The sequence below is a fragment of the Melanotaenia boesemani genome, chromosome 21, assembly GCF_017639745.1.
Source record: "Melanotaenia boesemani isolate fMelBoe1 chromosome 21, fMelBoe1.pri, whole genome shotgun sequence".
In the NCBI taxonomy this organism is placed as follows: domain Eukaryota; kingdom Metazoa; phylum Chordata; class Actinopteri; order Atheriniformes; family Melanotaeniidae; genus Melanotaenia; species Melanotaenia boesemani.
Window position 1 is genome coordinate 19,750,115 of NC_055702.1, and position 12,923 is coordinate 19,763,037.

At 42.1% G+C, this 12,923-nt stretch overlaps 1 protein-coding gene across 3 annotated transcripts in view; it reads right to left on the minus strand.

The window, feature by feature from the left end:
* Window positions 1–6,486: 6,486 nt before the first annotated feature.
* Window positions 6,487–12,923, minus strand: part of cpped1 (calcineurin-like phosphoesterase domain containing 1) — a 41,762-nt gene continuing 35,325 nt past the window's right edge. For 2 of the 3 annotated variants that reach the window (XM_041973935.1, XM_041973936.1), the window contains exon 6: window positions 6,487–10,091. In XM_041973935.1, coding sequence (XP_041829869.1) covers window positions 9,865–10,091 — 227 coding nt within the window. In that variant the 3' untranslated portion in view covers window positions 6,487–9,864. Of the gene's footprint in view, window positions 10,092–11,585; window positions 11,682–12,923 lie in introns of all 3 variants that reach the window. The other variant, XM_041973937.1, reaches the window with a different exon arrangement.

A 12,923-nucleotide genomic window follows, 5' to 3' on the forward strand; every position in this document is an offset into this window, starting at 1 on the left:
GCAAGGAATGGATGTGGCTGTCGCTGCTTTTCTTTGGGCCAGATGGCTCGCTCTGTCAGTGGGCTCAATGCCATAATGGGTGGCACCTTGACGTCAGGCCACAATTGGATACACCAACTTTCATTTGCTTCCCTTTCAACAACTGTGGACCCTATAGAGAAGTGGAGAGCTGGTGGTACTGGAGCCTGACCAAGTGTGTGACTACTGCTTTACCACTTGTAGCATGTGGACATTCACTGTGCATTAAAAACTGACTGTTTTATAGATATTTTTTAACTTGTGTAGCATCTTCTGATGCTACTTTCAGCAGGATAATGCACCATGCCACAAAGATCAAATCATCTCCAACTGCTTTCTAGAACATGACAATGAGTTCACTGGACTCCAATGGCCTCCACAGTCACCAGATCTCAGTCCAGTAGAGCCGCTTTGGGATGTGGTGCAACGGGAGATTCTCATCGTGTGATGCTGTCACTGAGAAATGTACCTTGCTGATTCTGAAGGCAGGGGGTCCAACCTGGTAGTAGCAACCTAATTAAGTGGTTAATAAATAATTCTCTGGAAAAATAGTTATTTCTGGGAAACAGAATCTCCATGACTACAAAAACTTTTTTTTAAGTTCTACTTAAGTTTGTAATTGTATAACTGAATTATTACAAATCAAATGCTACATACAGCTGGTGAGAAAGCGATCCTCAAACTAAGAATACATTTTGATAAAAACTCTCTGGTGTTATTGTTTTTTGCTTTAGTTTCTCATGTACAGTCAATCCTTCTGAGCTCCACTCTGAAGTAATTTGAGTGAATCAAGCAAAAGTGGATTTAAGCCCTCAGGCCATATAATGCTGAAAATTTGTGATGGGAAATAACTTTCACCATTCCAACAATAAGAATGGGAATCCAATCCCATGGAGCATGTAATATGACTCTCTTAGCTGTCTTGAGTTTGAAAACTTTGATGAACTTCGAATGAATTCTGCCAGGCTTCATAACACAGCTCTTTTTGATTTGCGTCTGCCTCAAGTTTCCTTAGATACCCGCTCACATACAGTATCTAAGGACTGAAGAATTCCTGCCAGTCTGTTATAATAACCTTTTTGCAATTCATCCAAAAAAAATATAAAATGAAATAAAATATAAATAATAATAATAATAAAAAAAATAAATAAAATAAACTCTTTATTCTGTCTCTGGTGGTTCTCTTGGCTCACTTCTGAAATGTTTGGAGCCTCTCCTGGGTGTTCAAAAGCAGGTGACCCTTGTTCCGAGTTCCCACTACATGTACTTAAAGTGCACTTCATGTTTGAGGAAAAACACATCAGCGTTGTGAATTTTACACCCTGCCTGCTGCTGACAAAGGTTGTGAAGAGACTTGTGTCTTTAATGTGCGTGTCTGTATGTTTACATGTGCAAGCACTCTGGGACACAACAGCACGTAAGATCAATAAACAGGAACCGGCTTTCATCTGTCACAGCAGATTAAACTGCAGCAGGGTAGAAGCAGAGAGTAAAGGCCACGTCGCTGCTCATATCTGTCAGCTGCTGTCCTCTGAAGACATTTTTGTGTGAGTAGGTGTATGTGTGTATTTGTCTGTGCCAAATCAACAGCAGATACCTTCCTCTAATTGCTTATCTGTAGAGATCTGTAAACTCCACTTCAGTTTGTGTTTGATGCATGCCGTACTGAAGATTTGCCGGTGTGAGGTGACGAAAGAACACACACTGCGACATACACACTGTTGTGTTTACTGTGGGTCACTCTTCCTTAAGATAAGTGCCTTCATTGTTTTCACATGACTCTCTTTTTGTGGACTGGAACAATAAAGAGAAGAAAAAATACCTTTGTTCTCTTAAGAATAACTGCTGAATATCCTCTTCCTCTTGCTGGTTGTGTGTGCTGCCATCATCTTTCATTTCTGGCTTGCTCTGGTATCGCCGGTGCAAGTTCAGGCTTGCACAGCAGGCCCTCCCAAAGTCTTAGGCATGCACACACTCACACACACAATGTAACTTCTTCAATCCAATGGAAACTTCATGAATGCTGCACAACTAAATGACTGATTTTGGGGGGAAAGCAGCTTCGTAGATGGAGCCAATCACGACTGCAGTCGCTTGCTAACCCATCTAACTTCAAGGTATTATGACAGAAAGCAGGGAGCATGATGCAAAAGCATTTATGACAAGAATCTAGTCACCAGAATTAAACATTGGCTCTTTCTGTAAATGCCATTTTGTCAGGAAAGTGCAGGCTACAATCTGAGAGTGAAGCATGTTAAAACAATGAGTTGGCAATTATAAAAAAGAAAAACAAAAGAACACGCAGCATGCCAAAAATCATGTTGTACCAGCTGTATCGAGTGGCCTGGGTGTCCTTTCCTCTTCACCTCCCTATTATTGGAGCGTACAAAAACATCAACAACAATTTAAAAGTAAAACATACAAGCAGTTTGTGTAATTATAGGCCTTTCCAAAAATGGTAACTTACCCACTTCTAGTTGTAGATACTGTACCTTCACAGCTGATTCTAGGTCAGCATGTCAAGAAAAAAATACAGTAGCCAGCTTTTGGAATCCCTTCCATCTTCCTTGCAGAAATTCTATCAAACATAACTGAACGTCTCCATAATTCCATGTTTCGCAAGGGCAGAAACAACCACAACTATTTTCCACTTTATAAAACTGACTGAATAACTCTAAACTTTTTCTTAGCTATTTCTTGATCACTTGTACAACTGCAGTATATTTGGTGCCACTGTTGACACTGTTGTAGTTGAGACTGCCACAGCCAAGCTTTTCTAAACACAGCCTCATTTTTCTTCCTTCAGCTAACATTAGCACTGAATTTGCATTGATTGTGTTATTTTAAAATCTGCTGAGTCATCCATGATGAGAATCTATCATTTCACCACATCCCAAAGGTGCCTTATTGCAGTGGTTCCCAACGTATTTTCCTTGAGGACCCCCTTTAGGCAACTACCAAAAAGCTGTGTTCCCCCTTTACTTGCCCCATGCTGAAACCATGCTTGATTTTTGCTTTCATTAGCTCGCTTCTTCCCACAAATAATGCATTCTGTCTGAGTCTTGTCCACTGAAAAAACCAAAGTTAAGGTAACTATCACCATTTTTTAACTGGGATAAATCATCTGTAACGTGGTGTTTCTTGGACATGTTTCATTAATGAAATGGTGCAGGAAATATCAAGGTTACCAGGATAGACATGAACTATTCCACTACTGTAGCTCCACCAGCTCACAGACCTAACTAAACACAGTACATGGACCAAAACTGATTGAATGCACAAGATGTAGCCTAATAATACAAGCTTTTTTTAATTAATTATTTTCTAGGTATAAACATTTCAAAACTTTGTTATATAGCAGATTTTGATTAACTCCATTTATTTACTTGGGATCTGGTTTCAAAAGTTTTCAGGCTCTAAGATCCGTGTAAACGAAACAGATACACCTTAACTTGTCTCTGTGTGGACATGGCCTTAATTTTAACAATCACACAGGCTCTGTACAGTTTGGAGACCCCCTTGGGGGGTCAGTGACCCCAGGTTAGGAACCACTGCTCTATTGAACTGAAATCTGGTGGCTGTGGAGGCCATTGGAGTCCAGTGAACTTTCATGTTCAAGTTCAAGAAAGCATTTGGAGATGATCTGAGCTTTGTGACATGGTGCATTATCCTGCTGGAAGTAGCCATCAGAAGATGCTACACTGTGGTCATGAAGTGATGGACATGGTCAGCAACAATACTCAGGTAGGCTATGGTGATTAAACCATGTCCAGTTGGTACTATGGAGCTTAAATTGTGCCAAGAAAATATCCCCCACACCATGATACCACCACCAGGTTAACCGCTGACACTTGGCAGGATGGATCCATTCTATCATGTTGTTGCGACTAAATTTCGACCCTACCATTTGAACGTTGCAGCTGAAACAGACTCATCAGGCCAGACAATGTTTTTGTCATAATCTTCTATTGTCCAAATTTGGTGATTCTGTGTGAATTGTAGCCTCAATTTCCTGTTCTTATTTTATCCTGCATACCTTGGTTGGAACCAGTGGTTATTTGAGTGATTGTTATCTTTCTATCATCTCCAACCAGTCTGCCCATTTTCCTCTGACATCAACAAGGTATTTTCATCCAGACAAATCACAGTCAGTGGATCTTTTATTCTTCGGACCATTCTCTGTAACCAGAGATGGCTGTGTGTAAAAATCTCAGATCAACTGTTTCTGAGATACTCAGACCAACAAAAATACAATGTTCAATGTCTATTAAATCTCCTTTCTTCCTTGATCTGATGCTCAGGTTAAACCTCAACAAGTTGTTTGACTATGTGTACATGCCTAAATGCAATGAGGTGCTGCCATGTGATTGGCTGATTTAGCTGTTTGTGTTGACAAGGAATTCAACATAAACATGAAAAGTGGTAGGTGAGGTTATTTAAAGGACTAGGTGTTGTAATCCCTAAAATTAGCACTGATTCTAGTTTGGCAGCTCTTTTATGGCTGCTAAAGGCTTTACCAGCGGGACACATCGTCAGTTGTGTACCTCAGCATCACGGGGTGTTTCGGCCATTTGTCACAAGACACCCTCTGCTGAGGAAGGCCCACCATAGGTTGATCATGCCTGGGTGTGTGATCCGTGGTTAATTATTCACCCTAGCAGCCCTGCTGGTGTCATTGCTCTTCAGCCACAACCAATGGCTCGTCCTCTCAGCAGTGTTAGCCAGCTCTTTGATGGCTTTTCTGTGAGCCTGTCCCCTGACCCCGACCTCGCTAAGGAGTTTATATGTTGAGCTGGCAACAAAGCCCCTACAACCCACCTCCACTGGGCACTAGCCTCTATCCTCTGCCTCAGTTGCCAAGTTGTAGTAGCGCAGCTTCTTTAGCTCATACGCTTCTTCCATGGCATCCTCCCAAGGGACTGTCAGTTCTATGATGTAGGCAAGCTGACGGGACTTAGACCAGAGGACAAGGTCTGGTCACAGGGTGGTTGTTGCAATCTCCAGAGGGAAGATAAGCCTCTAAGTCGACTTGCATCTGTCAGTCCCTGGCTACATTCAGTGGGGTCAGATCAGGGTTTGATGGGCTGCCCTTTGGCTTGTCCCCCTCCTGAACGATGGTGGTCGTCGGTGCACATCCTGGTTGTTGTGGGGTTGGGCATTGATGGATACCCTTTTGCTCTCAAGTTTATCAGCCAGACACCTGAGGACCTGGTTGTGTCTCCATGTGTATCTGCCCTGAGTGAGGCTGGATTTACAGACAACCAGGATGTGCTTTACTGTTGCCGGGGTTGTGCACAGGGGGCAAGATGGTACCTTACCAAGCCATAGTTGCAGATTTTTGGGAGAGGGCAGCACATCATAAGTAGCATAGATGATGATGCTCAGCCTGTTAGATTCCATGCCCCAGATTTCGCTCCATGTGAGTTTTTTTCCTCTCCACACCCTCCCACCTCATCCATCGGCCCTGTTTGGCTTGTGCTATGGCTTCGGAATGTCTGGCTTCTTTCACCTGTCGACGCACCTCCTCTACTTCCATGGTTCGCCGTTCGGTTGCAGACACCTTTTGTCAAAGAGGTGTTACAGCTCCAAGGCCAAAGCCTCCTCTGCCTGGTTGGACATGGCCCACTGCGTCACGATGGAGAAGCGCAGATTTGGCCTGGAGCACAGCTGTGGCTGGGGTCCACTTCCTCCCTGTAACTAGAGTAGGAGAGGCACCTCTCACCACAGGGTCCCGAGAGTCGGTGAGGGTCATTTCCAGCCTCACCTTGGCACATTTGAATTCTTCAGCCAGACTAGAGAGTGGTAATGACAGGGCTCCGTCGCTATATAATCTATATATATTTGTATTGAACACACATTATGAACAGAATAAATTGCAAGATGTCTATGAAAGTGAATAGCTGAATGGCAAAACTGAATTAAATTTTACTTTTTCATTGTATAATATAACAGAAATTCTCTTCAACCGGAAAACCAAAACAGCTTGAATCATCAGCTTTTTGTAGTGTGTAGTGTGATATTAATAAAGAGGGACAGGTGTGTCTTCATGACAGCTGGAATGGCTTTAAAGACATCAGCCAGACAAGTTTGGAGTTAAATCTAATGAGTGTGTCACCCTGCATTGCAGAACAGCCACATCATATGAACCCAGAATTTACCGAATCCCATGACTGAAAATCCTGAACTTGAAGCCAAAAAAAATGAATAAGTGATGTCATAGTGACTACTTTTTAATGTCAATACAGTCTGGGTAAAACCAAGACACAGGCTGGTAAACAAAAGCAATTGTAAACAAAAGTAAACTATCTCTTGTGTTCTGGGATTTGATAGATTAAGTGAAGTTTATGAATGTTTTGGGGAAAAAAATGAGTCAATACTATCCCTCCCAACTATAAAATGAAAAACATGAATGAATATGTGCTTGTATGAGGAGCAGTTAACAAATAAACACAATGCCACAAAGCAATCTTCTGATAAAATTACCATTTATTAAAAAAAAAACAAAAAAAAAACAAAACATAAGTCACAGTCATGGTGTTCAGTATGGTCATTCATTACAATACACAACACAGGGACAAGTCAAAGTGTGTAATGTTCCCTAAATTTATGTTGTAAATGTGGTTTAAAGTAAATTCAAACACATACACACACACCCAAAAAGATAAAGAATGATGTGTCTGAGCTCGGCTACCATGAGGATATAAAAATAGATAAGGACATAAGGTTCCTTCTCAGACAGGAAATGAAGGGGATGGACTGAGTTGTCTTTCACACATCACACTCATTATCTATTCCCCCCACCTCCTCCTCCGCCTCCTCCCTCCATCACATGCTGAATTTTTGGAAAAAAAAAGAGGAAGAGTCCGTCAGTGTGAAAAGAGGTCAGCGATCACATCGTTGATGGAAAATCACCTACATCGTGCCTACTAGACCATGGATGGACACGCAGTCAGGGAGTTCGCACACTTTCTCTCCTGACACTTGCATTCAGTCTCCGAAACACACACACACAAATGCACAGATGTGTTGCTAAAGGGTTGCCATGACAACCCTCTTCCGTTCCCAGTCGTTCAGGACGAGAGAGGGAGTCGACGGATGGAAAGTGTAATTGAGTAGAGTCATTTAGGCCATGCGGAGAAAGTCATTTTGTTGCAGAAATGTTCATTTTAAAGACCATTTTAGGATCTTCCAAATCAGCCTGCAGCTAGTAGACGGGAATACTGTGAGATTGCTTCAGCTCTGACTAAACAAAGAGGAAATACAGCCCCAACCAGTTAATCACCAACAGATCCCATGACTGTTACCATGTTTCATCAGTCTGACACCTTCTTTAGTTTGGCTTCTAATGAGATAATTACACTGGATTCATTTTATTGACTGGGCACTTGTGCATGTGCAATAACGATGACGTGCAGGTTCATGTAGTTTGAGCTAGAATACTGTCCAATGATGACATGACTGTGAGGGAAAGTCACCGATACCCTTTAATAAACCGTTATTGTAGGGCTGGGCAATATATCGAGACTTTATCAGAGGCAATATAGAAGGAAGCAATATCTTTTTTATCGAGATAGCTTGTTTTGAATTAAAAGCATCTTTTCTTTTGCATTGTGCACAGCTGTATTTTTGTTATTGTCATTGAAAAGTATTTTTAATTTATTTTGTTTTAGGAGCATTTAATTTAATATAAAGGTAATGTAATTTTAGTCAGTTGTTTTAATGCACATGTGCTGCTGATCCTTAATAAAAGTATATTTGGCACTAAAGGCTGCTAATTAGAACTGTCTATTTGGTTACTTGACAAAAAATATATATATCGAGATATATATCGTATATCGTGATTCAGGTAAAAAATATAGAGATATAAGATTTGGTTCATATAGCCCAGCCCTACATTAACGCTGAGGTTATAGAGTAAATTATTGGTATTTCTAGTTATATGTTATCAAATCAATTTCTGTTTTGGAGTTCCATTAAATCAGTGGTGAGGAACACTTGTTTCCCTGCTCCAACACACCTGATTCAAATAAAATGGATCCAACAACCTATCAAGTTCTGCACATATTCATTCATTTGAATCAGGTGTGTTGGAGCAGAGAAACATCTAAAACTTGCAGAATAACGGTCAATGTTCCCCACCACTGTAATAAATCAATCAGTTACTGATAGATTTTTAGTTCGTGATGGGGGTCCATCATTCATTCGCAGGCACAAGTTTACCAGCATGTAATCCAGTGTTACAGCTCATATCCAATGATCACATTCACACTCAGGAGTCTGTCAGATCTGCTGCTTAATCATTTCCTCGTCCCAGCGTATAACAAGCAAATTTGCAAAACTCAAGCAGTGTATTTGTGAGGTGGAAAGGTGCTAAAACCCCTCCAAAAACAAAGAAAAATACAGAGCAAATAGAGGGTAATTTCAACAAAAAATAAAGTGAGACATCATAATATTGACAATAATCTGTTTTAGTCTCCTGTTATAAGAATCAACACCTGTGTGCTCTTGCCAGTAAACTCTTTTTTCACAAAGGTATTAAATGGATCTGGGAAGATGTGACAAGAACACAGCAACATGTCTCTGCTTCTTATCTTTTATTAAAAAAAACAATTTTTTTTCTTCCCCTTTTGCGTCTCAACAGTAAACTGAAACAAAAAGCAGCATCATGTGGTTCTGAATTGAAGCTTTTACAGCTGGCTGTTAAAGAGAGTCACATTACTGAAATGTTAACAGCAAAGTTTTATTATTTTATGTCATCACTAAACCAGAATGTCTTGTTTGTTTAGGGTAATGGTAAGGGTTTATTAAATAATTAAATAATAAATATATAATTAAAATATTTAATATGTTTTTAACATATTTTAGCAGGAGTTAATAATTACTTATTATGTCCTGTGAGTCTTATTTACCAAAGGTCCTTTTTAAGCTTGCTAACTAGTCTTTTTGTCTGCCAGGGTAGAATCAAGGGTTATAAAGTCTTCTCAGAGGTCAGTCAGTCCTTCTTTTATGGTATACACAGAAACACATAGTAAGGAAACAAATAGCTTGCATAGGGTACTCAACAAGGCATAAAATCAGCTATAACGGTTTAGTCATTAAAAGGAAATTCCAACCTTTCATAACCTTGATAGGATAACAGAAAGAAGAAAAACTAAAATAACCTTTAACGATTTCTACAGTGAATATAACAAAAAACTCCTGTGTTGGCTATTGGCCTTCGCTTTTCTTTGCAGTATTGCTACATTTATCTGCAGACACAGAAAAAAAGCTTCATGACCAAACCACAAAACGAATCCTGAGTGACAGACATCATTTCCTGTTGTTTTCAATTATGTTTCAGTGTTTTAGGTGGACTCTTCCTTCAATGATGGGGAAGACAGAGGTTGCTACTTCAGATACAGAAGTTTGTTTTTCCACAAAAACACATTCAGTAATCCCTGCACAACCCTCTCAGGGCAGTAAATGATTTAAAACCTAGTCTCTTCAAAAGTTGCTCCCAGGAAAACATTCAGTTCAGTCAACAGGAATGAAATTTAATTTCATTATTATGACTCTCCAGATTTTATAATGTGCAGCTGGTGTGTAGTGCTACTGTTTTTGCTCCCTATAATGAACTGCTTTGGCCTCTTTGCTGGTCAGATATATAGCAGATGCCACTGTGAGGCTGGGCCGACTAAACAGACCAAGTTCTGCCTTTGGAGATAACAGTCTAAAGGATCATATTATTACACATTTCTGAACTGACTAAAGCACAAGACACTGGGAAGACAGGCTCAGAAAAGGTAAAAATCAAATTAATTAAAATACTCAGTTTATTAATGACGATCCACAGGTTGGCTTCACCGCTCAGGCCTGCAGCAGCTTCCTCAGGTCCTCGTCCATTCCTCGGTCTCTCAGCTGCTCCAGGCTGTGGTAGCGATGGATGATGCTGTCTGCGGTGACCACCACCACCCTGACGCCGTGGGTGTCCTCGCCGAGCTGGCAGCCGATGGCCGAGCTCACGACCATGTCCAGGCCGCCGTGGCAGCCGCCGGCATTCCGGTGATAATGGCCGGAGAACACTGCCTTCACGCCTGTGGCAAGAACAGCCAGGGATGCCAAATTTAACACAGCAGAAACTAAATAAAGTCAAGCTTTAAACAGCAAAACATAGAAGCTTTATTTGTGTTTTAATGGCCTGATTTAGTTCTAACTAATTTAATCAGAATATTGCTATAAAGAGTAAACAAAAAGCTGTGTTATACTGTGTCATTTCTTCAATTTAACTTGATTACTGTGAAGCCATGAAATGTTCATTTTCAATAGAAGCCGCAAAAGAAAATGATAACGGGTGGATCGGTAAACAGGACAAGGGATGCTGTGTCGCTCCAATAACAGCAAACAAAATCAGTTGCTTCTTTATGTTCTAACTTTGCCAAAGTCTGAGTCAATAAATGTGCTTTTTCTCTTCAGTTGAGAAACAATTTGAAATCCAGGCAAGTAGCCGTCACTTTTTGGCCAATTTTTACAAAAAACAAGTCAGGATTTCCAAGTTTGAGGAAAAGTTTGGAGTCAGACATAACTTTGGATATGAAGAAGCTGCTTTAATGCTTTAATATCAGGACAGAATAAGGCCTAGGGGAGATATGAGAGCACATGTTCTGGTGCGTCTTCATGTTTAAATGTGCAAACGTGTAGCAGGGGGAGGGAGGGGGGTTGTGACATAAGTGAACATGAGCTGCTCTAATTTCTAACCGGAGTGTTTCCACTGAGGGAAGTCTGCTCTCTTCCTCATCTCTGGTGAGACGCGCAGCTGAAAAATAATGAAAAGTGGCGACAAAAGAGGATAAATTGCAGCCTGAGAATGAGAAAGACATCGGTCTGTCCCAGAATTCTGCACAACAAAGACAGGATAGACGCCCCCCAACACCATCTCCACCACCACTGAACAAGCTCTTATGTATCCACTGCTGATACCACTTCGATGTCAACACCGTGAAATTGCTCTGAATCATCAAGTCGGCCACTCTGTATAATCAAACCGCACCAGAATACAAATGTGACCTAAATTTTTATTAATATTAGCAAAAGTGATAAAGTGAGGACAGCGGTTACACACAGCGGGCCATTAAATGATTAATTCTCCATAGATGGGAATGGATTTGTTTAAACCCACATTTGTGTATGCCTGGACTCATTTGGGGGTGGGACTGGTTGTGTGTGCAACCTTCAGGTGAGCCTGCAGCAGTCACATTACAGAACTCACATGAATCTGTTTGTATGCGTGTGGCGAGGATAGTAGACTTTTATGTAACCTTGCCACTGTTCTCACAAATGTGTGTTGGAGTTAATAAGCGCCCTTGATATTGTTTCCCTATGAAGGCTGAAAGGCCATAAATGCCCTCTATGTACTCATTATTCAGTATGACTAAGTGTATATAGCTCTGTGTGTGTGTGTGTGTGTGTTGTGGTCTATCCATGCCAGTGTTTTGAACAGCCTTTCTGTAATTATTTAGACGTTGTGAATGAAAAGAAAAAAGCAGAGCAGCAATAGAAGCGTAAGTGAGAAAAATGTTTGATAGGATCACCTGATGACTCAGATCGCCTGTGGATTATGTCAGAATCCACATGAAAGCTTCAACTTCTTCGTCTCCTCAGAGGGATGGGGAGGTAAGATGAGGAGTCTTAGACAGTAATAGGAAAGAAGTGATAGATATGAATTAATCCTGCAATAATAATAATGATGAAAGAACTGGGAGAGATGGAGAAATCACTTTAAAGCTGAGTTTAAAACTCCCAATAGTCATACTACTGAGTAAAGTGTTCTGTGGGAAGTGTGCATATGTACGCATGTTTCAGTACATCTGAGAGCTGTCACCACATCCCACACACCACCGTGTGGCGTCAGAAAGATTTCCCCATATGTACATGATATATCTGTGATGGAGCCATGTAGAAAAGTAATTTTTTTTTTTTAACCTGTCCTGTCCAACATCATAGCAAGCAAAATGATAATCTGGTTGCTGTATTGTGCTGAACAAATCTGCTTTGCCAAGGGGAGGCCTATGGGTAAGAGTCCTCTTGATAAAATGATTTATTTATTTATTTATTTACTATTTACTAGTCAGCAGCAGCCCCAGAGCACTAACCCAAGCTACCCCACCACGAAGACGATTCCGGCCCCACCCGAATGGCGGCAGAGGAGAGCCTCAGCAAGAGCCCCCCACGGTCTTGGGGCACACGTTCCATTGGGCCAACATCGGCAGCCGCCGGCCCCGCCAGGTACCGGCTACCCAGGGCATACCAAGCGAAGGGCCCAGGGCCCCAGGAGCCCAGAGGAGGCCGCCCCACCCCCCAAAGGCAGAGGGCCCGCACCATGCCTAGGAGGACCAGAGGACAGCGACCCCCAAGAATAAGACGGGTCTGGGGGATGTAAGTCAAGAAAGTAAGTGTAAGAAGCAAACTTCCCTCTGGATGTTGAGCCTCTAGTGGCATTAGGGACCCCCGCTCCCCAGGAGGTCCCCCGGGGCAAGACAGGCCAGGAGAGGCCGCCCCCCACGACAGGGCCATACAGGGACCGCAGCCAATGAGCTGCCACCGACCCCAAAAGGTACCCACCCCCCACATGCCTAACGGGGAAAGAGAGGATGGAGAGGAGGACAGCAGCAGAACCCAGACCCACGGCACACCACCCCCAGGCCCCCCCAGGCGTGTCTATGTTTGTATGTAAGAGAGATAGAGAGAGCGGGGAAGAAGAGGGGTCCGGGGATGTAAGTCCGAAGGGAAGAGAAACTCCCTCCAGATGGTGAGCTGCTAGCAGCACTAGGCACCCCCTTTCCCCAGGAGGCCCCCCAGGGCAAGACAGGCCAGAGGCAGCCACCCCCCACGACCAGGCCACGCAGCGACTGCAGCCAATGAGCCGCCAC